We start from the raw sequence: 22335 nt of genomic DNA, 5'->3' as shown, positions 1-22335 counted from the left end.
CCAAGGATGACCTCATCTTGCCATGCCACTTGAATGGTCCTTACATCCATTGTAGACCTGTGAACCAGGCTGAGCACATTCAAACCAGGGCCCACAGGCACAGCCCCAGGTAAAGCGCCTGTGCTTACAGCAGCCCACAGGATCCTGCAGCCTCAACCTCCATGGGCTTGGAAACTTGGGTACCTGTCTAATGGCTAAGAATAAATGTAACCAAAAAAGCAGAAGATCTTTAGAGCAAAAACTATAAAAATCTTAAGAAAGAAATCCAAAATCCCAGGTGCTGGGAGCTCACACCTATAATCCTAGCTACTTTGGAGGAGGCTGAGGTCTGATGATCTTGGTTCAGAGCCAGCTGAGTCATGAAAGTCTGTGAGACTCTTATCTCCAATTACAGAACCGGAAGTGGAGCCATGGCTCAAAGTGGTACAGTGCTAGCCTTAAGCAAAAAGAGTTCAAGGGACAGCACTCAGGCCCTGAGTTCAAGCCCCATGATCAACAACAACAGGAAAGTCCATGAGATCCTTATCTCCAATTAACCAGCAAAAAGCTGCAAGTGAAGCTCTGGCTCAAGTGGTAGAGTACCAGCCTTGGCTGCAAAAGCAAATGGTCAGGGGCCAGGTCCTGAGTTCAAGCCCTAGTACTGGTATACACAAAATAACTTGAAATAAGCTTTTGGATATGTGTGATTCTGGAACATGGACAAGCAGGGGCAGGGAGGTCACCTGCAGGTGGAAGGTGACCATGATTATACCACACAGAGCCTAGATGACAGGCTTACAAAATGGTTAAAATGCACAGCGTGGTGCCCATGGCTTACACCTGTCATCCTAGCAACTTGGGAGGCTGAGATCTGAGGATCTGGGCTGGAAACCAGACCATGAAGACAAATCGTGAAGATTTGGTCTCCCATTAACCAGCAAACATCTGGACTGGAGGCGTGGCTCAAGTGGTAATGATGCATAAGTGAAAAAGTTGAGTGGGAACGTGGCTTAGTGGTAGAGTGCTTGCTTCGCATGCATGAAGCCCTGGGTTTGATTCCTCAGCACCACATACACAAAAAAGCCAGAAGTGGCGCTGTGGCTCAAGTGGTAGAGTGCTAGCCCTGAGCAAAAGAAGCTCAGGGACAGTGCCCAGGCTCTGAGTTCAAGCCCCAGGACTGAGGAAAAGGAGAGAGGAGGGGAGGGGAGGGGAAAGGAGGAGAGAGGGAAGGGAAAAAGCTGAGCCAGAGCATAAGGCCCTGAGTTCAGGCTCTAGTACCAGCACAAAAGAAAAAGGAAACAACCTTATTCACAACAGATTTCAGACCAAGACACCCTCCCTTCCCCCGAAAAAATTGGCAAAGAGGCTCTTCATTGCAGGTTTTATGGCTCATGCAGCACTTGGGGACATAAATAAGAGTAAGGCGAGCAGGTCCACAGGGCCCAGAGTCCACTGGTGCAGGCAGGGCAGGGAGGGACAGATGCCTTCCTGGACAGGCATGTCATGTCACGGGCGAGCGGGGGGGGGGGGGGGGGGAGGAGGGGGACAATAAGTTGTTTTATTGTGTGTCTATTACCCAGAGGCAGCGTGGGCAGCTCCAGGTACCCATGAGGTACAAACTGGGGGTACAAAACTGGGGGTACAATTGAGGTTCCAGCTGGCTCGTGAGGGCTGAGGGATGTGGGGCACAAGGTTGGATTCTCTTCCAGAGATTTGAACAAGACACACAGGCTTCGCTGGGGCTGGGACCTGGGGTTCACAGGGCTAACTATGGGGACTGGCTTAGAAGGGTTCCTTCAGCTTTATCCAGAATCTTCTTGACACCTCTCCTCTCCCTTCAAGGGCCCCCACAGGCTACTGACAGAGAAATGGAACCTGACATTGTCCCGTGTCCTCTGTGCACGCCAGGGCTTGGCAGGTCCCAACCCCATCTGTGAGGGGATCAGGGAGCCCTGACAATTATCCCAACCCAGCTGGGGACCTGCTTTCCATGAGGGGTAAGGACCAGCCACTGTCCTTGCCCGCCTCCTTCTCCATTGTTCTCCTGTACACGTGACACTGGTCCGTAAGTCAGGAGTCAGAACCCATCTGGCTCCTCTGAGGACCCCTGGGGATGCGGGAGTGATGGATGGGGCCCTCTTCCTGAATGTCCTTTTGGGGATACACCCATTCCACAATCAGTTCACACAGCCTCAAGAACAGCTCCAAGGCTCAGCTAAAAGGGAGGGAGGGAGGGAAGAAGAAGGGGAGGCTGACCCAGGGGACTCCTCAGTCTGGAGGTACATCATTCTGCTTGTTTTTGCAATGCACAGGTGATGATTGAGTCCCGAGGAAGGGGAGGTTCCATGCCAAGATGCCCTAGCCCCACCCAATAGCCTTGCAGAGCAACTCCGAGGCTGGGATGCAAGGAGGGTGCCAAAGGTGCTGGCACAACTCAGACGGTGAGGGAGATGAAGCTGTTGTAGCGCTGGATGTTTCTTTTGAGAATCTCTGAGCAGGGACCCAGCACGCGCTCGAAGCGGGGCCTGTCCAGCTTGACACACTTCAGGGGTCCGCGGGCCACCACGGTGGCTGCACGAGGCCGGTTCAGCAGCAGGGCAATCTCACCTGGAGGAAGAATCAAGCTGGGTCAGGGACCAGTTGGAGAGGCCTTGTGCCCAGGATGGACAAAATCCACCACAGAGGGGCACCAGGGAAATCTAAATTTCAGATCCACGTACAAAAAAAGCTGGGTGCTGGTAGCTGACACCCGTAATCCTAGCTACTCAACAGGCTGAGATCTGGGAATCATGATTCAAAGCCAGCCTAGGCAGGAAAGTTCTCAAGACTCCTATCTTTAATTAACCAGCAAAAAAAAAAACTGTGCTGGAGGTATGGTTCAAATGGTAAAGCACTAGCCTTGAGTAAAAAAGCCCAATGAGAATGTGAGGTCCTAGGTTCAAGCCCCAGTAGTGGCACACACATAAAAAAAAAAAATCCAGGGCTGGAAATGTGGTTAGTGGTAGAGTGCTTGCCTAGCATGCATGAAGCCCTGGGTTCCATCCTCAGTACCACATAAACAGAAAATTCCAGAAGTAGTGCTGTGGCTGTGCTCAGGCCCTGAGCTCAAGCCCCAAGACTGGCTAAAAAAAAAAAATCCACACACACACAAAATTAATACAAATACATCCTGTGCAATATGTATATAAACTGAAAGATTATTTTTGCTTGTTTGGTTGGGTTTTTCCCTTTGTGTCATTACTGGGGCTTGAACTCAGCACCTGGGTACAATCTCTTAGCGTTTTCATTCAAAGCTGGTGCTCTACTACTTGAACCACAGCTCCACTTCCAACTTTGGAAGTAAACTAGAAATAAGTCATAGACTTTCCTGCCTGGACTGGTTTCAAACTATGATTCTCAGATCTCAGCCTCCTGAGTAGCTAGGATTACAGGATTGAGCCCGGGCACTTGGATGACTTTTTTTTTTTTCTTTTCCAGTCCTAGGGTTTAAACTCAGGGCCTGGGCACTGTCTCTGAGCTTCTTTTGCTCAAGGCTAGCACTCTACTATTTGAGCCACAGCACCACTTCCACAGCCTTTTCTGTGTATGTGGTACTGAGGAATCGAACCCAGGGTTTCATGCTTGCTAGGCAAGCACTCTACCACTAGGCCACATTCCCAGCCCTGATTATTTCTTGCTTTTCTGAAAATTGTCCTGCCAGACCTCATAGGCAGCAGGTACTGCGGTGTGGGACACCCCTTTAGGCACCATGGATGGGCCCTGGATCTCGACTGGAGGTAGCCCCATTGAAGGTCTTCCTGGTGCTCTTCTCACCCTGGGGGGCCCACCATGAGGCCTAAGGAACCCTCTACAACTCCCCACCCAGAGCCTGAAGGAGATGCAGCCTGAGGAGGCCCAGACTCACCAAAGTAATCCGAGGGCCCCAGACGTCCCACCTCCACATACTCCTCGTTGGGGGACCGGCGCTGGAGGACTGAAGCGGTGCCCTGTGGGAGGGGACACGAGAGGTCAGTGGGGTGCGGGGGACAGACATGGGGGGGCTCTGCATGGGGAGAAGCTCCTTTCCTTTGTGGCTGCAGAAACCTTCATTGCTCCTTTGTGTCTCTCCTCTCCCTAGATGCCCTGGGCCTCCAAGTCTGAGCATCTGGGTGCCATAGAGAGCTGGCCACCAAGCTCTCCCGCAGATCCCAACCTGGCCAAGCACCCCATTTCCACACACACACACACGCAGCCCCAGTAACGGGGTTCACTCAGTGCCCAGCATGTTTGCTGAGGTGGCCATCTGACTCTGGAAGTTGGGGGCAGGGGTCACAAATGCTTGCGGCTGACCTTGAATCAGGCTCAAGGTCAGGGAGCCCAGAGAGGGAGAGGAGCTCAGTCTCAGGGTCACACACCTGCTCAGCCATGGCCCCTCCTGACTCCCCAACAGGGGCTCGGGGTCTGCAGACGGCGCCTGAGTCAATGATTAGCTGAGAGGCTGTGGGCAGAATATCACAGGCCACCACAAATGGGATAAATACTACAGACACTTGGGGCTGTCTGGGCGGCTAAATGCCTCTCACGCTCACGTCCCTGCTGCCTCAGGGGGAGTTTGGGTTCCAGCCCACAGGGTCCCCCCCAGATCCCTGCCTTCCTGTCTGAGCCAGCGTCCTGCCTGTCACCTTCATGCTAGGGAAGACAGAGACTGGCTCTCTATGCTGCTTTTGACACTGAACCCCAACAGTTGTGTGAGGCCAATCTTAGGGAGCCCCTCAAGCGCTGCCCAGTTTCTAGTCCCCAAGACAAGGCCCATTGCGCATCCAGAGAATCACCTGTCCCAGAGTGGCAGGAGAGGTCGGGGACCTCCCAGAATTCGGGTTCCCAGAGTCACCTATGCATGCCCGGACATCGCCTCAGAACCACTGGCGGGGCGTGAGCTGTAATTCATTACAAGGTGGGCTCTTCATCCCGCTCCCAGGACCAGCCTCGTCAGCACCAGAGCCAGGCTGTGCCCAGCTTAATGAGTAACCCTCGTCTCTCCACAGTCTGGAACAGACGGGTTGGTCTTGGGGTGCAGCCTCCACCCAGGTCCCCTTGTGCTACATGACTCCCAGACCTTTGTGTGTTTATAAATTAGGTTGATGGATGGACCAGGACGGGACATGTAAACATTGCCCGCTCCACCAAGTCGCCAAGGGTAGCACGGAGGGAGACAAGGGGGTACCTTCACCCCCAGAACACTGGGAGAGGGGGAATGGCCCCATCCACCCACATAGAGCTCCCTCTTCCCCCACATCTGGGTTGAGACAGGTCCTGTGTACAGCCCCAAGCTCCCCAGTCTGGGGCAGGGACTGACCTCTGTGCTCCCCAAGAAGGGACTCCAGGCAGGTGCTGTGAATTTGGGCATCTTTATTTATTTTTGGTGCTGGTCCTGGGGCTTGAACTCAGGCCTGGGTTCCTCTGTCTCTGAATTTTATTGCTCAAAGCTAACACTCTACCACTTGAGCTACAGTTCCACTTCTGGGTGTTTTTGTTTTGTTTTGTTTTAACTAGAGATAAAAGTCTCGGCTGGGAAGTTGGCTCAGAGGTAGAGTGCTTAACCTCACATGCATGAGGCCCTGAGTTCGATTCCTCAGCACCACATAAACAGAAAAAAAGCCAGAAGTGGCACTGTGGCTCAAGTGGTAGAGTGCTAGCCTTGAGCTGAAGAGCTGAGGGACAGCGCCCAGGCCCAGAGTTCAGCCCTACAACTGACAAAAAAAAAAAAACAAAAGACAAAAACAAAAAGTCTCTTGGCCTTTGCTATCCAGGTTGGCTCTGAACCATGATCCTCAGACGTCAGCTTCCTGAGTAGCTAGGATGTCAGGCTGAGCTGCCAGCTGTCCATTCGGAACAGGGGCTTGTAAGGCAGGCAGTGGCTGTCCCTGTTCTGGAATGGACCATCCAGGGTCAGAATTCTCATTGCCAGGGCCCCCACCATGTGGTCAAAACTCCCCAGGAAGCTCCAACCAGAGACTAGCCAGCATCTCCCACCACAGAGAGCTGGAAAAAATGCTCCTGTCCAAGCTCCCTGTCCCCAGCTGCCATGGAAACAGGCAGAACCTGGGAAGCTGCAGAGCCAAAGCTCAGGACTGGAAAAACACCCTTGCAAAAGATCTGCTTCCCATTCTCCCATTTCTCACCAGAGCCTAAACTTGGTCTAAAGTAAACCAGGTCAAAGCTCCCCAAAGACAGCCCAAAGGACACTTAACAAATGTTACCCCCAGGTGCCTGTGATGGATGGGTGGGAGTAAGGATGACCATTTCCTCTAATTGTTTTGATTAATTTTTTTTTTTTTCTGCATGAGCCGGGCACCAGTGGCTCACAACTACAATCCTAGTTAACTCAAGAAGGCTGAGATCCAGAGGATTGCCATTCAAAGTCAACCTGGGCTAAGAAGTTCGAGAGACTCCATTTCCAAAATAACCAGCTAAAAGCCAGGCTGGAGGTATGGCTCAGGTGGTAAAGTGCCAGTTGAACAAGCATGATATCCTGAGTTTAAAACCCCAGTAATGGTGGAGGAATAAATTAAGGGAGTCTGACCTTTAAGCCACATCTCTAGCCTTGCTTGTTGCTAGTTAATTGGAGATGGGAGTCTTTCTAACTTTTTTGTCTGGATTGTCTTTGAACCATGATCTCTCCAATCTCAGTTTCTTTGCGTAGTTAGGATTGCAGGTGTGAGCTACCACAGACAGTTTTGTCATTTTCATAAGCTAGGTTTCTCTATGTAGCCTGGAATTGGAGATCTTCCTGCCACCACCTCTCAAGTGCTAGCAGTACAGGTGTATGCCACCATACTTGGAGCCTTTTATTTATGTTTTTTCTGCTTATGTGGTGCTGAGGAATCGAACCCAGGGCCTCATGCATGCAAGGCAAGCGCTCTACCACTGAGCCACCTTCCCAGCTCGAGCCTTTTATTTTTTAAACAGTCTCACTAGGTAGGTCAAGCTGGCCTGAAGTTCACAATCCTGCCACCTCAGCTTCCTTAGTGTTAGAACTACAGGCGTAACCACCACATCTGGCTCACTTTCTGAAGCTTTGAAGAAAGCAATCATTACAACTAAAACTAATTTGTACACATCAGGCAATTTCAACTCGTTTACTCCATGCAAATCCAGTTTCTACACCCTATGAAAGCGGCTCTTCCCAGAGCTTCCTAAGGACATACTAGAAACATCTTGGGTGGGGCTAGAAAAATGGCTTCTGGTATCTGTTTAGGGGGCCAAACTCCTGTCTGCTGTGGTGCCTAGCTCTTCCCGGCTGTTCCACAACCTGGCTGCAGAATCCTTACCACAACTGGACAGCCTCCCCCGCCTCCCCCCCCCCCCCCACTGGTGGGTGACCAAGGTCAGCTTTAATGGCTGGTCCGTGAGTTCTGTGCCCTGGGGGAGGCGCAGCCCAGTGGCTTCCGTGGGAAAGCAGAACATTCCTGGGGATTCCTGCACCAGGGCTCCCAGGAGGGGCCCGGGGAGCCAGCCTGGAGCTGTCAGCCCCTGCCTCCTGCAGGGACTCCCCCAGGCCAGCCTGCCCTCAGTGGACATACAGCAGTTGGGGCGGGGACAGACCTCAAGAATCAGGGACTTGATGTTAGGGGGTGGGAATAGGGAGCCCATAGGCCACGCCCTGCTATGGTCACAACTCCTCTCTGCCGCAGCTCAGTTTCCCCCCCTGTCATCTTCTGGGGAAAGCTGGCCACACAGGGACCCCAAGCAAGAGTACAGGAGCCCCAGACAGGGGCTCAGCCCTGTGGCTTTGCCTCTGGGGGTGGGGGTGGGGTGGAGACTTGGTTGTCTGCTTATTATGGCTCTTCCTGGGGCCCAGCAGCCTGAGGTCTAGAGTGGGGCTCCAGCACCTGCTTCTGGACAGACATCAAAGCTCACTTGTTGACTGATTGACAGATGGCCAGCAGGACCCCCATTCCTGGCTGATGATACCCTACCAAGGGACCTCCATCTGGTGGCACCCCAATGATGGACCCCCAGGATGATAGCTCCTCCACTTCTGGTGGGTGGCCACACTCTTTCTGCCTGCAGGGTCATTCCTGGGCCTCCGCCTGCACACATACACACCCCAAAGCCTCAGTGTCAGCAGAGGGGCCAGGGTGGGTGGCTCTGCCAGGCAGTCAGGAAGCTTCTAGAAGTAACACACAAAATTATCAGGATGAGCCTGTGGGTACCTCTCCTCCAAGTATCCCAGCTTGGAACCAGCTCCGCAGCCCCCTGATACCTCTGTCCTCTATATAGCTCAACCATGGCCAGGAGGCAAAGATTAGGAAGCTCACCGTTCCAGGCCAGTCTAGGCAAAAAGCAAGACCCCATCACAACCAATAAGCTAGACATAGTAGTGCTCATCCCTCATCCCAGTTACTTGGGAGGCATGCACAGAAGGACTGAGGTCCAGGCCCAGGCAAAAACATAAGACTTGATCCAAAAAGTAACTAAAGCTCATGTGTAGAGCACGTGCCTAGGAAGCACAAAGCCTTGAGTTCAAACTCCAGCACTGCCAAAAAGGAAGGAAGGAAAGAGGGAAGGAAGGAAGGAAGGAAGGAAGGAAGGAAGGAAGGAAGGAAGGAAGGAAGGAAGGAAGGAAGGAAGGAAAGAAGGAAGGAAGGAAGGAAGGAAGGAAGGAAGGAAGGAAGGAAAAGAAATGCTTAAAGTGATGTCTTACTGTCAAACACATTGCCTTGAACTTTATTTTTCCAGGTACCAGAGTTTGAACTTGGCCTTGTTGCCTCACCTCCAACTTGGCTTTTTTCCTTCCTTTCTTCCTTCCTTCCTTCCTTCCTTCCTTCCTTCCTTCCTTCCTTCCTTTTGTACAGGTACTGGGGCTTGAACTCAGAACCTTGAGCTCTTTTGCTTAAGGCTAGCACTCCACCACTTGAGCCACATGACCACTTCTGCCTTCTTGCTAATTGAAGATCAGAGTCTCATGGGCTTTCCTTCCCAGGCTGGCTTCAAACCACAATCTCAACCTCCTGGGTAGATAGGGTTATAGACATAGCCACCAGCACCCTGCCGACCTTGAACAGACCCCCTCCCAGCACCCCCGGGCCAGTAGGGAGAGCCATAGAGGGGGTTACACACCAACATAAAGCTTTATCCCACTGCCTGGGCCCATGGCCCCCTTGGTCAGCCCAGTGCTGGGTCAGCCCAGTGCTGGGTCAGCAGGATTGGCGAGCCTGCAAATCGATTTGTCCGGAACTGTGCAACGGTTAGGGTGTTCCCACCACATCTCTCCCCTGCACGGTATTTAAGGTTCCTCTCTGCAGGGCCAGGAGTCACTGCTGGGGAATCTGGGACGCTGGAATATAGCAGATACTTTCCACATCTGTCTCATCTGGAATGTGTGCACAGCATGGCAAAACGGGTAAGAAATGGGATCCCAGGCCGAGGGGGTCCTGAAGAGTTGGGGAATGAGGAAGAAGACCATTTTTTCCATACTTGTTTGCAGGATACTGTTACACTGTTGGTTTTTTTTTCACCACTTCTCAGTTTTCTTTCTTTTTTTCCCTCCCCCCTCCCTCTACCCTCCCCCCTTTCTTTCTGTCATAGGGCTTGAACTCAGTGCCTGGGCGCTGTCTCTGAGCTCTTCTGCTCACGATGAGCACTCTACCACTTCAAGCCATAGCTCCACTTCTAGTTTTCTGGTTGTTAATTGGAGACAAGAGTCTCCAGTTAACTTTCCTGCCCAGGCTGGCTTCGAATTGTGATCCTCAAAATCTCAGCCTCCTGAGCAGGTAGGATTACAGGTGGGATCCTTAGGCATCTGGTTCTCTCTCTGGGCTTTGAACAATCTCTGGTGGCAGGCCGGAGCGTTCCCAGGCCCCAGGGTAGCTGTGGATGTTGCGGACATTCATAAAATTAATTTCCTAAGCAAGGAGATAATCCACCCCTGTGTTCCCATGGCAACGCCTCCCAGGCCTCTTGGCTGGGAGTGAGCTGGGGATTTTATGGGGAACCGGTTCTCAGGGGTCCAGCTGCCTGCAGGCTGCCTGGAGGGCTCAGGCAGAGCCTGGAAATGTGCATGTGCCGACTCGAATGGAGGAATGTTCAGCAGAACACGAGCCCCCGAGCCCCTGGCTCCCCACCCAGCCCCTGCCCAAACCCTCCTCCATTTTCCTGGACAGAGGCAGAGACAGGAGACGTGAACGCTGATGAGGTCTTGGAACAGCTGGCAGTCCCAGCTTCTGGGTCCTGGTACGGCCCAGCACAGGGGCTGCCTTGTCCCCGCCAGGCCCCCTGTACCTCCCCCAGAGAGGGGAGCCAAGCTGGTGTCCTGCTGCAGGAGGGTCCACCCTGTTGCAGTCCCCTGGGGTGACACTTAAATGGGGGATGCAGCTCTGCCTTCTGGAATGCCATGAGTTTGGCTCCTGGGCCCAATGGATGGTGTGAAGTCTGGGTGGATTTTTTCACATGCGGTGGAAATCAGCTCTGAAAACATCTTCCAGTAAAGCCTAAGCAGGAAATCACCCCCAAATCCTGTGGCTTCCATGACCCAAGGGTGGGGGGAGGGAGGAAGGGAGGGAGGAAGGGAGGACAAGACTTGTGCAGAGGACCTGGCTGTGCATTCTGGATCTCCAGGATGAGAATGTCTGCAACCTGCCAAGGGCACAAAACATCTAAAGAAATCCACACTGGGGTAGGGGGGTGGGGGGGGGGGGGAATGTCACAACTAAAAGAGTGTGAGGCGGGGCTGCCAGACAGAGGGACGAGGTGGCCCAACAGCGAGAAAACAAACAGGTTTCAAGGGCAGCCTGGAAGAAGGCAAGTGTAAGCCAGGCTCATACCGCTCAGCTGGGCGCTCTGGGGTGGGCACTGGGTGCCTCCCACTGCATCTGGCTCAGGTGTGGCCAGGTTGGCTCACACCATGTGGCCCACAGTGGCCGGAAACTGGTAACTTAGAATTGACTAAACATCGGGAGATCGTAGTGGGGGGGTGGGGATCCACATTATTAAGGAGACAGCTTCAAACATATTTTGCAGGATTGGGGCATGGCTTAAGGGGTAGAGGCGCCTGCCTGGCAAGTGTGAAGCTCTGAGTTCAAACCGCCAGGACAGACAAACACATCTTACAAGTCTGTAAAACACCCACACTTATTCTAGGATTAGGTTGCATGCCAGATACCTGGGCAGTATGGAATTTATGAGATCAAGTCCCACCTTGTCCCTTTGCCCCACCACAAGGGACAACGAGGGCATAATCCTGACAGTGCTGATGTCATGCTCAGAAGCACGATGAACCCCATCACTCATGACCTTTTAGAAATGTCTTTGTACAGCCTAAGTTCCTGGGATGGGGTGATTGCAGTCCAGCCCCATCTCCTGGGAATCCCACAGGGCAGATGGCAGCCACCCACCCATGGTGGGGGAGGAAGGGCTGGTCAGTCCCTGGGGCTCGGAGGTCAAAGAGCTCCATGAGGTGAGCTCTCACACATACCTCAAGGAGGGGAAGCCAAGGAGGGCCAGGGAGAAGCGCAGGAGGAGCTAGGATGGGATGAGCCCCTTGCGCCTGCAGAAGACGTGCGAGATGCCTTGCCCTAAGTCTGCCCCTGGTGCCTGTCCTGTGTCCTGGGCAAACAACAACTTACATCTGCACTCATGGCCTGGTGTGGCCGCAGTGGAGCACCTGGCACAGCTGGGTGTGAATCAAATCCACCGCAGACCTGGAGGACTGGGAGTTTAGTGTGGGCTGAATTCTGCAGTGGGGTTTGTGATGGCCTAAGCCACCTTCCTCCGTATTCTTGTGTGCGTGTCACATGGTGGGGGGGGGGAGGGGGAGAGATGGGGAGGGGGAGGGGGTGTGTACTGGGACTTGAACTTAGAACCTGGGCAGTTTTCTCACTCAAACTCTACCTCTTGAGCCATGGTTCCACCTCCAGTTTTTGTTTTTGGAGGTGGGGGGTTGTTCACTGGAGATAAGTCTCATGGACTTTCCTGCTGGGGCTGGCATTGAATCATGATCCTCGGATCTCAGCCTCCTCACTAGCTGGGATTACAGGCGTGAGCCACCAGCACCTGGCCCTGGACTATGCTTGATCTCGAGGAAGGGGTATGTTCTATCAGGGGTGTGAGGCCGTCATCCTGCCCACACCATGTGGAATGGGGGCAGAGGACCTGGGAGTGAGAGGGAGGCATCAGGCAGGGGATCAGGGAGGCGGCTCCCCCAGTGGCACCTGCACTCACCGTGGTGCCTGGAGAGCCCCGAGCACTGCCTTCTGTGCAGGACTCACCTCCGTGATGATGTAGAAGTCATCGCCCGCCTCCCCCTGGACCACAATCTTCTCTCCATCTTCAAACTGCACAGGCTCCAGGGCATCAGCCACCGTTAGCCGCTCCCACTTCTCCAGGGACTCTGCCGAAGAGGACAGGGGTTCATAGAACTCGAGGAGGGAGTCTGCCACTCCACTCTGCTAGAAGGCACCCTCAGAAAACCCGCACTCCCGCGCTAGAGATCAGAGTCACAGACTTTTCTGTTCAGACTGGCTTTGAACCGCAATCTAGGATTACAGGTGTGAGCCAGCAGCACCTGGCTAATTCTCTCTCTCTCTCTCTCTCTCTCTCTCTCTCTCTCTCTCTCTCTCTCTCCCCCCTTTTTTCCTTTTTTTTTTCAGTAAGAGAAACCTTTCTAGCCTACGCTTAGGATACTACCTAAGTAGGTCAGCTGCTAAAAATAGAAAAGTCATCTATTTTAGATCTAGGTTAGTAGGGGGGTTCTGTCCCTAAAATCTGGGAGATTTTTTTCACACTTCCTGTTGACCCCAGATGTCAACGTCCTGCTGTGTGGTATGCATAGCAAGCTGTTCCAGCTATACCCCCGGACCAGTTTTGTTGTTTTTGTTTGTTTGTTTGCTGTTGTTTTGTGGCAGTACAATCCTAAAGCCTGAACTACAAGGGTGCTGTCCTTGAGTTTCTTTGCCCAAAGCTGGTGCTCTACTATTTGGGTTACAGCTCCACTTCAGGTTCGGCAGTTAATTGGAGATGAGTCTCACAGACTTTCCTACCTGCGTGGCTTGTAACTTCAGTGCTCTGATATCAGCCTCCTGAGTAGCTAGGATTGCAGGTGTGATGACCAGAATCTCTCTGGTAGCCCAGGCTGGTCAGCCTCTCCAGTGCTGGGATTGCCAGCATATAGCTTTAAACCATATTTCTTAAAACTGATGGTAGGGTCCATTTCATATTATGAGTTATCTCATCACAAAGGGAAATAAAAAAAGCTCACATTTTTACCTCTACATTTCACAAGAGGATTCAAAGCAGACATGGGCGCGCGCGCGCGCACACACACACACACACACACACACACACACACACACACACACACACACACACACACACACACACACACACACACACACCCCTCTGGTCCCTCCAAGTATGAAATAGGTGGTGCTGAGCATGACAGGCATGGAGTGGGCCAGGCCCCTCATGTACAGAGCGAGTTCTACACCATCCTCCCACAACATTGCTGAGCAGGCTGACCTACATGCAGGAGGCTGGGACACACCTGTGACCCCTACTGACCCCTGCCACTCCAGAAGGACAGAGTCTGAAGGCACCATCAGGAGGATGAGATGTTACCAGAAGAGCCATTCTTCCAGTGAGCCCAAAGGGCAGGGTTTGCTGGGCACTGGTGGCTACGCCTGTAATCCTACCTACACAGGAGGCTGGGATCTGAGAATCGTGGTTCAAAGCCAGCCCAGGCAGGAAAGTCTGTGAGACACTTATCTCCAATAAACCACCAGAAAGCTGGACATGGATACCAGAAAGCATGGTGGCTCAAGTGGTAGAGCGCTCACCTTGAGCTGAAGAGCTGAAGGACAGCACCCAGGCCCAGAGTTCAAGCCCCACAACCGACAAAAACAAAAAACAAAAAAATACAGGGCAGGGCTGAGGCCCAGGAGAGTGGCCAACTGCTGGGCATCACTGGGCGGGGGAGGGGAACTGAACCAGCACCGCAGGGGGGGTGGGGAGGGCAGGGATGCTGAGAGGATCCTGTGCACAGAGCATGCATATGCATGTCTGCATCACATGTGTGCGTCTGTATAGGTGTGAACTACATCCATGCATGTGCAAGATTCAAGTGTGCACACAAATGCAATGTGGGTAGTCTGTGCACACATGGGTGTGCGTGCAACACCTGTGCAGACAGTGCCTGTATGTGGGTGATTGTATTACGTGTGTGCTTGTATGCAACTATGGATAAACATGGGCATCCATGTGCCTGTGCCTGTGCCGAGCATGTGTATTCTGCACATGATTCCCCAAACACGTGACTGGTGAAGAGGAGAGGGAAGGCAGGCGTGTGGGGCTGGCAGGCAGGCAGGCATGCAAATAAGGCCAGGGAAGACGCCCCAGAGGCCACAGGATGCCTGGTGCACTGACCTAGGATGGACACCTTGCTGAGGAACTCCTCATACATCTTGCGCTTCCTCAATGTGCTGCCCTGTTTGGTCAAGAAGAACAGAAGAGAGGCATCAGATTCCCCCAAAGCCTCAGGCCCCAGCCCATGGCCACACCCAGCCCTCTGCCTCCTCCCACTGCCCTCCACTTCCCACCTTAAACAGAACCAGCCTGGGGAACCACGAGGATGCCAAGGAAGCCAAGTTTCCTGAACCAAACCGGAGAGGATGCTACCAAAGGAAGCACCAGGCCATGGTCAGGAGCTTCCCCCCCCCCCCATCTGACCTTGAGTTGACACCAGCCCAGAAAGTCCTAGGCCAGAGCCTCCCAGGTGAGCCACAGAAACTCTTAACCACTTTGTTACATTGTTGCCTCAAGCCACTAAATTTAAGGCAAGTTTGTTATAGCAAGAACTAATGTATTTAGCTAACTTTGATCCTACCCACTTCATAAGTCTCCCCCCACTTTTGTCTTCCTTTTCTCCTCCTCCTCTTCCCTCTCCTCCTCCTCCTCCTCCTCCTCCTCCTCCTCCTCTTTCTCCTCCTCCTCCTCCTCCTCCTCGTCTTTCTGCTACTGGAGATTAATTGAACCCAGTGCCTTGAGCTTCTACACAGATGCTCAATCATTTAAGCTATGTCCCAAATTACACTCCAGCCTTTTAAGTGGATTTTATTCTTTGCCCAGGCTGATCTCAAACTTCCCCTCCTCCTGCTTGCCTCTGTCTCTCCCAAGTAGGTGAGATTAGAGTTGTGCCTCACCACACCCTGTCTGGCTTGACATACAATCTTCTAAGGTTCATAGACAGTCAGGGAGAACACACGACCTGCCAGGGCCTTCCATCTGCTTCTGATGTCTGCGAATCATTGACACACCCCAACATCCCTGAGGATCTGCCTGTGTCCTTTTGTGGAGCTGTACCCTGCTGGCCGCTACAGGAAACAGCAGCCTGGGGCCCTGAAGCTTCTGGCTGTCAGCTTGCTAAGACCACCTCAGAAGATGGTAGGGAGTTAGGTGGGAGCCAGTGGAGGTGGCTCATGTCCTGTAATCCTATCTATTCAGGAGCCTGAGATCTGAGGATCATGATTCAAAACCAACCTGGGCAGGAAAGTCAGTGGGACTCTTATCTCCAATAAATTACGCCCCCCCCCCAAAAAAAAAGCCAGAAGTGAAGGTTTGGCTCAGTGGTAAAGCACCAACCTTAAACAAAAATGCTCTGAGTTCAATCCCCAGTACCAGCCCAAAGAAAAAGGAAGAAAGAAAAGGAGGAGTACACCAGGAGCGCGCCTCCCCCCTCCCCCCCCCCCCCCCCCCCCCGCGTGAGGTCCCTGCAGGTCAGGGGAGGGAGGCATGGCTGCAGCAGAAGAGGAAGCGCTCTCAGGACCAGACGAGGGGGCGTGACATGGATGCCTCTCCTGTAAAGCGGTGACAAAGATGCAGTGAGGTGGGGCTGGCAGGGCTTCCGGGGGCCAGCCCAGGGGCTTCTCCACAGCCGATGGTGGCAAACATTGGCCACCCCTGCCAGCCTTTGCCACCACCAACTCCCTATACCCCTCCGCATCCTGAAATACAGACTCAGGGAGCTAAGCCAAGTCACACACTCCCAGCCAGAACACTCAGCCCAGGCAAAGGGACGTACCCCGCACCCCACACCCCATACCCCACACCCATTCTCCTGTTTCCCAGGGCTTATGTAGCAACAGCTACCTGCAGACCTGAGGGAAGGACACTCCACTCCACTGGACAAGGGGAGATGAAGATGCGGAGGCTACCTGCACCCTCGAGCCTTCGTGGAATGAGATTTAAGATTCCCTGACTCCTTAGGGTGCTGTAAGACCGAGCCTCAACTCATGCTCATAGTTGTTGCTGCTGTGGATGGTCACAGTGGTGGTCATGGTGGTGGTGATGATGGTGATGGTGATGATGGTGATGGTGGAAGGAAACCAATTGAACAGTTCAGCGCACTGCATCTGACCACTAAGAATATTATTACCTGCCCCAAAGCATTCCTGTGGAGGCATCTCCTGGGAGCACATGGCATGGGATGTGGTGACAGGACTCCAGCCTCATCCCTACTCCTAACCTCAAGTTTCCTAGCAGTTTCTGGCTCTGGACCAAACACTGCTAAAAAGGCCGTCACTCCCGATTTGTGTAGCCCCAACATAATCCCTCCCCATCCTCTCCTCTTCCCAGTGAAGGGCCCAACCGGGCCACAGGACTCACAGCCCAGCAGGGTCCACAGACCACCTAAGCTAGCACTAGACCTTCAGACAGCAGCAATGTGAACACGTTCATGGAGACAGAACAAATGGGTTTCCATGGCAACTAGAAACATCACCGCGGTGCTCAGGAGGTAGAGTGAGCCGTCTGCCCATTAGGGCAGGTCAGGATGGTTGCGGCAGCAGCCCAAGCCATGGAAGAGCCCCACCAGGCATACAAAAGGTATTTCTATCAGCCACTGGTGTCCTAGGTACTCACAAGGCTGAGATCTAAAGGATCACAGTTCCAAGCCAGCTGGGGCAGAAAAGTTCATGAGACTCTTATCATCTGTAATTAACCAGCAAAAAGCCAGAAGTGGAGTTGTGGCTCAAGTGATAGAGCACTAGCCTTAAGTGAAAAGCTAAGGGACAGCATCTAGGCACTGAGTTCAAGCCTTAGTATTTGCACATGTGCACTTGTGCACGCACGCATGCGCACGCACATACGCGCGCGCGCACACACACACACACAATACTAGCACCAATGCAATGTCCTGAGATTAAACTCCAATATGAGAATATGAGGGGGTGAGAAAGAGAAGGAAAAGAAAAGGACAAGGAGGAGGGGAGGAAAGGAGGGGTGGGGAAGAGAGGGGAAGGGAGAAGAGAAAGAGGGAGAAGGAGGAGGGGGGAAGGGAGAGAGGGGAGAGGGGAAGCAAGTCAAGCACTGATGGCTCTAAGTGTAATCCTATATATTCAGTAGGCTGAGGGCTAAGGATCATGGTTTGAAACCAGTCCCAGCAGAAAAGACTGCATTTCCAACTAACCAGCAAAAAGCAGGAGTTGAAATGTGGCTCAAGTGATAAAGCACTTGGTAAAGTGGTAAAGTGAGCAAGCAAGTCTAGCAAGCATGAGGCCCTGAGTTTGAGCCCCAGTCCCTCACATAACAAAAGGAAAAGAGGAATGCTGGTCTCCTTGGGTCAGATGCTCCGGGATTGTGGGTGTGGAGTCCCCACTGGCGGGGGGATGGCCTCCTGGAGGGACCGGTCTCCCTCCTCTCCCTCCTTGATCCACTTTATTCCAGGTGGTTGCAGAGACACCCACAGTGTGATGGGCACCAGGCCAGGGGGCCCAGCCCTGTTATTTTCTTCCTGGGACATGGGAGCTGGCCTCCAGGCCTGTCCTCTATTCTTAGTGTTCAGGGATCCAAAATGAGCGGGAGCGGAAGCGCCGGCTGCCTGTGGTCTGAGCGCTTCCCTGCACATAAACGGCCACAGCCAGGAATATTCGGCATCCATGGTGGGGAGAAGCAATGGCTCAGGCCAGCCTTGGCCAGGTGTGCAGGGTGGACATAGGGGCGGGGGCGGGGGTGGGTGGGACAGGAATGGGAGTGTCTCATTGGAGGGAGGAGGCCCTCTGGCTTCCCACACAGACAGACAGATGGATGGACATGGGAGATACAGGACGGGGGTGACTGGCACCTCCTGCAGGACCATGTTTGTCCCCTCTGGGACTTGAGCCCAGGGTGACCTGGAGCCCTGGCATGGGGCAGAAGAATGTGTGAGTGCCACATGAAGGAGCTGGCACCGTGGGGGAGAGGTGGGGTAGACTGACTTGGGGAACAGGCAAGGATTTGAGTCCCAGTCTCTGGGCCTCAGCCCCAGGGGCTGCCCTGAACCACCCTGAGGTTTCTGCCTGCAGGGCCAGGGAGCTGGGTTGACCATGAAGGGAGACCCAAGACCAGTGCCACCAGCCTCAGAACCTTCCAGAATGCTTTGCTCCACAGCCTGCTCTCTGCCCTACCATGGCTCATTCTAGTTAAGACTGTTTTTATTTGCCAGTCCTGGGCTTGAACTCAGGGCCTGGGCAGCTCTTTCTGTATATGTGGTACTGAGGAGTCAAACCCAGGGCTTCATGCATCTGAGGAATGTGAGCCACATTCCCAGCCCCTAAGACATATCAAGTCAGCTTAAACACCTCACTGTGGCTCTGGGTCATAGGTGCACCAGCCCTAGTGGAGGCTGCTGGTCCTCGGAACAGAGCTCTCCAGACCCTCTAGTCTAAGCCTTTACCCTTCCCTATCTGTCATGGCTTCCTTGCTGGCCCACAGCATTCCAGGGAGCTCCTACCTCCTGGCCTTTGCACTTGCTTCTTCTGAACAGTCTTTTGGCCCAGGCTTCCTGTCCCAGGACACTGCCCCAATGTAGCCTCGTGGGGGGAAGGCAACTTCTCTCTCTCTCTCTCTCTCTCTCTTTCTCTCTCTCTCTTTCTCTCTCCCTCACCCCACTCTCTCTTTCTTGTTGGTTGGTCATTGGGGCTTGAATTCAGGCCTGGGTGCTATCCCTGAGCTCTTTTTGCTCAAGGCTAGTGTTCTACCACTTGGAGCCACAGTTCCACTTCAGGTTTTCTGGTGGTTAAGTGAAAATAAGAGTCTCAAGGACTTTCCTGCTCAGGCTGGCTTTGAACTACAATCCTCAGATCTCAACCTTCTGACTAGCTAGGATTACAGGTGTGAGCCTGTAATAATAATAAGACAGAAGCCCCTCCCTGCCCTCGGCAGGGAATAGTCCCTGTCTGATTAGAGGTCTGTGTTTATTAACCACCTTGGATTTCCAACTGGACCTATATCAGCACCCTGTGGGCAGCATGAAGGGTGAGTAAGGAAGCGTCCTTCAGAACCACCCATGAACACCTGCTGCATGGCCATATCCGCCCTAACTAGCCCTGGCACAGTGTACTCCATGCATTTCTGCCTCACTACTTTGGTGGGGCTTTTTTTTTTTTTTTTGTCGGTCATGGGTCTTGAACTCTGGGCCCAGGCACTGTCCCTCAGCTCTTCAGCTCAAGGCTAGCACTCTACCACTTGAGCCACAGCACCACTTCTAGTTTTCTGGTGGTTTATTGAAGAGTCTCATAGACTTTCCTGTCTGGGCTGGCTTTGAACTGTGATCCTCAGATCTCAGCCTCCTGAGTAGCTAGGATTACAGGCCTGAGCCACTGGCACTAGGCTGTGAGTTTCATTTTTAAAGCTACCTCATGATCCAAGATAGCAGCTGGAGCTCCAGGCATTACAATCATGTTCCAGACAGTCAGCAGGAGAGAGGGAAAGCAAAGCAAAAAAGCAAAAAGGACTTCCCAGACCTTCTAACTGTCTTCTTTCTGGAACCCTCCCAATATTTTCTCATTCAGCTCCTTGTGTCAGGGAGGATAAGAAATGTCTTCACCTTCTATCAGGGTTCCTTTGGGGTGCGCCTGGCCAAGAGGGGACGGGGCGCCAGACTCAGCTGCTGCCTTTTCTTCCTGGCTCAGTTTCCCCGGCCAGGGTGTCACTCACCATGAGAATGCGCCGGTAGCTGTCGCGGTCAATGCCCCAGAGCTTGAGGTCGGTCTTGGCTTTCACCGTGGCAGCTCTGGGGGTGCCATAGATGAGTGCGAGTTCCCCGAAACTGCCGCCTTCACTGATATTAGTCACCCACTCCCCGTTCACATACACCTGCAGGGGACACGGGGGACAAAGAAAGGAATGGCATGGCTATGTGTATGAGCTCTCTCTCTCTCTCTCTCTCTCTCTCTCTCTGTGCCAGTTGTGGGTCTTGAACTCAGGTTCTCAAACTCTCACTCAACTTTCTTACTCAAGGCCAGCACTCAACCACTTGAGCCATGCCTCCAGCCTGGCTTTTTGCTAGTTAATTAGAGATGGGAGTCTCTGAGGACTTCTCTGCCCAGACTGGTCCCAAATTGTGATCCTCTAAGATCAGCCTCTTCAGTAGCTACAGTTACAGGCGTGAGCCACCAGTGTCTGGTCTGATCTCTCTTGAGATACCAGCACAGACTATGTCCCCTGCTGAGTCCCCACAGACCTCCCTGCCTGGGAGGTGGCCTCAGACTGGCAGGGACTGTGGTGGGCCATCTACTGATCTGGTCAGAGCCACGGCGGTCAGCAGAACCAGATAGAAGCACCCTGGGGCCTGACCTGCAGCCCGGGGTGTCCCACCTCCCTGCCAGATCTCTGATTCAATACATTGCTCATCAACAGACTCTGAATACTAACCTGTCACCATGCATGGGCTGACAGGCTAGGTGGACACGCTGCCCCTGCCCTTTCCAAGCAAGGGTCCCCAGTGTGTCCCCCACACGCTATCACACACTGCCCAGCCCCCTGGGAGCACCAGTGTGCGCAGTCCCCCGTGCCTACCCCACTTCCATCATCCCTCCATGTACGGCACCAAAGCCCTTTGGCTTGGAGCCTGAATGGAACCCCTCGGCCGTGCACGGCTGCCAAGCTGTGCCAAGAAGGAGTCGGGACAAGGTTCTTTTCAGCCTGGCACGCACGCTGTGCATGTCCGGCAAGAATGGTACGGACTGTTCATTCTGCTCTTCACTGTGCACCCCGGTTACTCCCCATCACCACAATGGCTCCCTTTTCCCCCCGCAGCGTGTCAATGAGCGCACACACGACTTCCCCAAGCAAGAATGGGTGTGTGCAGGGAGAATGGACGGCGCTGAATCACCGAGGGATTCTTCTCGAAATCAATGACTCATTATGATCTGACAATAACCGGAGCACAGACCTTTCTGTCTGCAGAGCCCCACGGGTGGCCATGGGCAATCCCACGGTTAATCAGGAGATGGCTACACCCTGAAAGTGGGGAGAGGGAGTGTGTGTGTGGCCCTGGCTGGGTCTGCAGCCTCCTGCCTGGCCTTGCGGGTGCCCCACTTCCTAAGGAGGGGTCCAGAAACTTGAGGGGGAACCCACATGGGCCCTGGGGAAATCTGAAGACAGATTCCTCCTGATTGCTACACCGGGCAGAGAGCTGGGCAGTGGAGGCCCGTGGTGAGAGAAGCAGCAATGCTGGCATTCTAGGGGTGAATTTGGGGAGCCCACAGGCAGCCCTAGGGACTCTGCATCTTGTTTCCACAAAGGGGACTCAGAGCCTGGGGCAGGGCAATGATCATAGGGTACCTGCAGCCTCCTCTCCCCGCTGAGCTGGCACAGCTCTCCTCAAAGACATATACCTTGAACATGTAAGCCGGGTGTCTGGAACCCTTGCTACTCAGGAGGCTGAGATCAGAGGATCATGGTTCCAAGCCAGGAAAGTCCATGAGATTCTTCTCTCCAATTGACCACCAGAAAACCAGAAGTGGAGCCGTGGCTCCAAGTGGTTGAGTACTAGCTTTGAGCAAAAAAGAGCTCAGGGGGGCTGGGAAGGTGGCTCAGTGGTAGAGTGCTTGCCTTGCATGCATGAGGCCCTGGGTTCAATTCCTCAGCACCACATAAGCAGAAAAAGCCGGAAGTGGGGCTGACGCTCAAATGGTAGAGTGCTAGCCTTCAGCTGAAGAGCTGAGGGACAGTGCCCAGGCCCAGAGTTCAGGCCCCATGACCAATAAAAAAAAAAAACGCTCAGGGACAGCACCCAGGCCTTGAGTTTAAGCCCTATGACTAACAAAAAAAGTTTAACACATAAATCTGAGCACAGGAGTGCAGGTACGTGCACAGACGTGTGAATACGCATGAGTGTGACTACCAAGGTGAGCACATGGAGATGAGTGTGCACATGGAGGTGGAAATGCACACGAATATACATGACAAGGTGCATGCATGTGTGTAAATGAATGTACAAGGTGTGTATGAATGTGAGCATGCAGATGCATTCTGTGCAAGCATGTGTGTGCAAGCATGACTGGAAAATGAACATGACGTGCAGCTGTGTATGACTGTACATGTGGGCATGAAAACACGTGT

At 53.3% G+C, this 22335-nt stretch overlaps 1 protein-coding gene across 3 annotated transcripts in view; it reads right to left on the bottom strand.

The window, feature by feature from the left end:
• Positions 1-1526: 1526 nt before the first annotated feature.
• Prkar1b (protein kinase cAMP-dependent type I regulatory subunit beta) overlaps positions 1527-22335 on the bottom strand; it is an 83666-nt gene continuing 62857 nt past the window's right edge. For all 3 annotated transcript variants that reach the window (XM_042686689.1, XM_042686691.1, XM_042686690.1), the window contains exons 7-11: positions 19927-20085; positions 14380-14440; positions 12228-12349; positions 3884-3965; positions 1527-2586 (exon numbers count right to left, since the gene is read on the bottom strand). In XM_042686689.1, coding sequence (XP_042542623.1) covers positions 2414-2586; positions 3884-3965; positions 12228-12349; positions 14380-14440; positions 19927-20085 — 597 coding nt within the window. In that variant the 3' untranslated portion in view covers positions 1527-2413. The remainder of the gene's footprint in view (positions 2587-3883; positions 3966-12227; positions 12350-14379; positions 14441-19926; positions 20086-22335) is intronic.

The sequence above is a fragment of the Dipodomys spectabilis genome, unplaced genomic scaffold, assembly GCF_019054845.1.
Source record: "Dipodomys spectabilis isolate Male_0828 unplaced genomic scaffold, ASM1905484v1 ptg000098l, whole genome shotgun sequence".
NCBI lineage: Eukaryota > Metazoa > Chordata > Mammalia > Rodentia > Heteromyidae > Dipodomys > Dipodomys spectabilis.
Note: the sequence above shows the minus strand (reverse complement) of the source record. Positions and strands in the feature narration are given on the sequence as shown.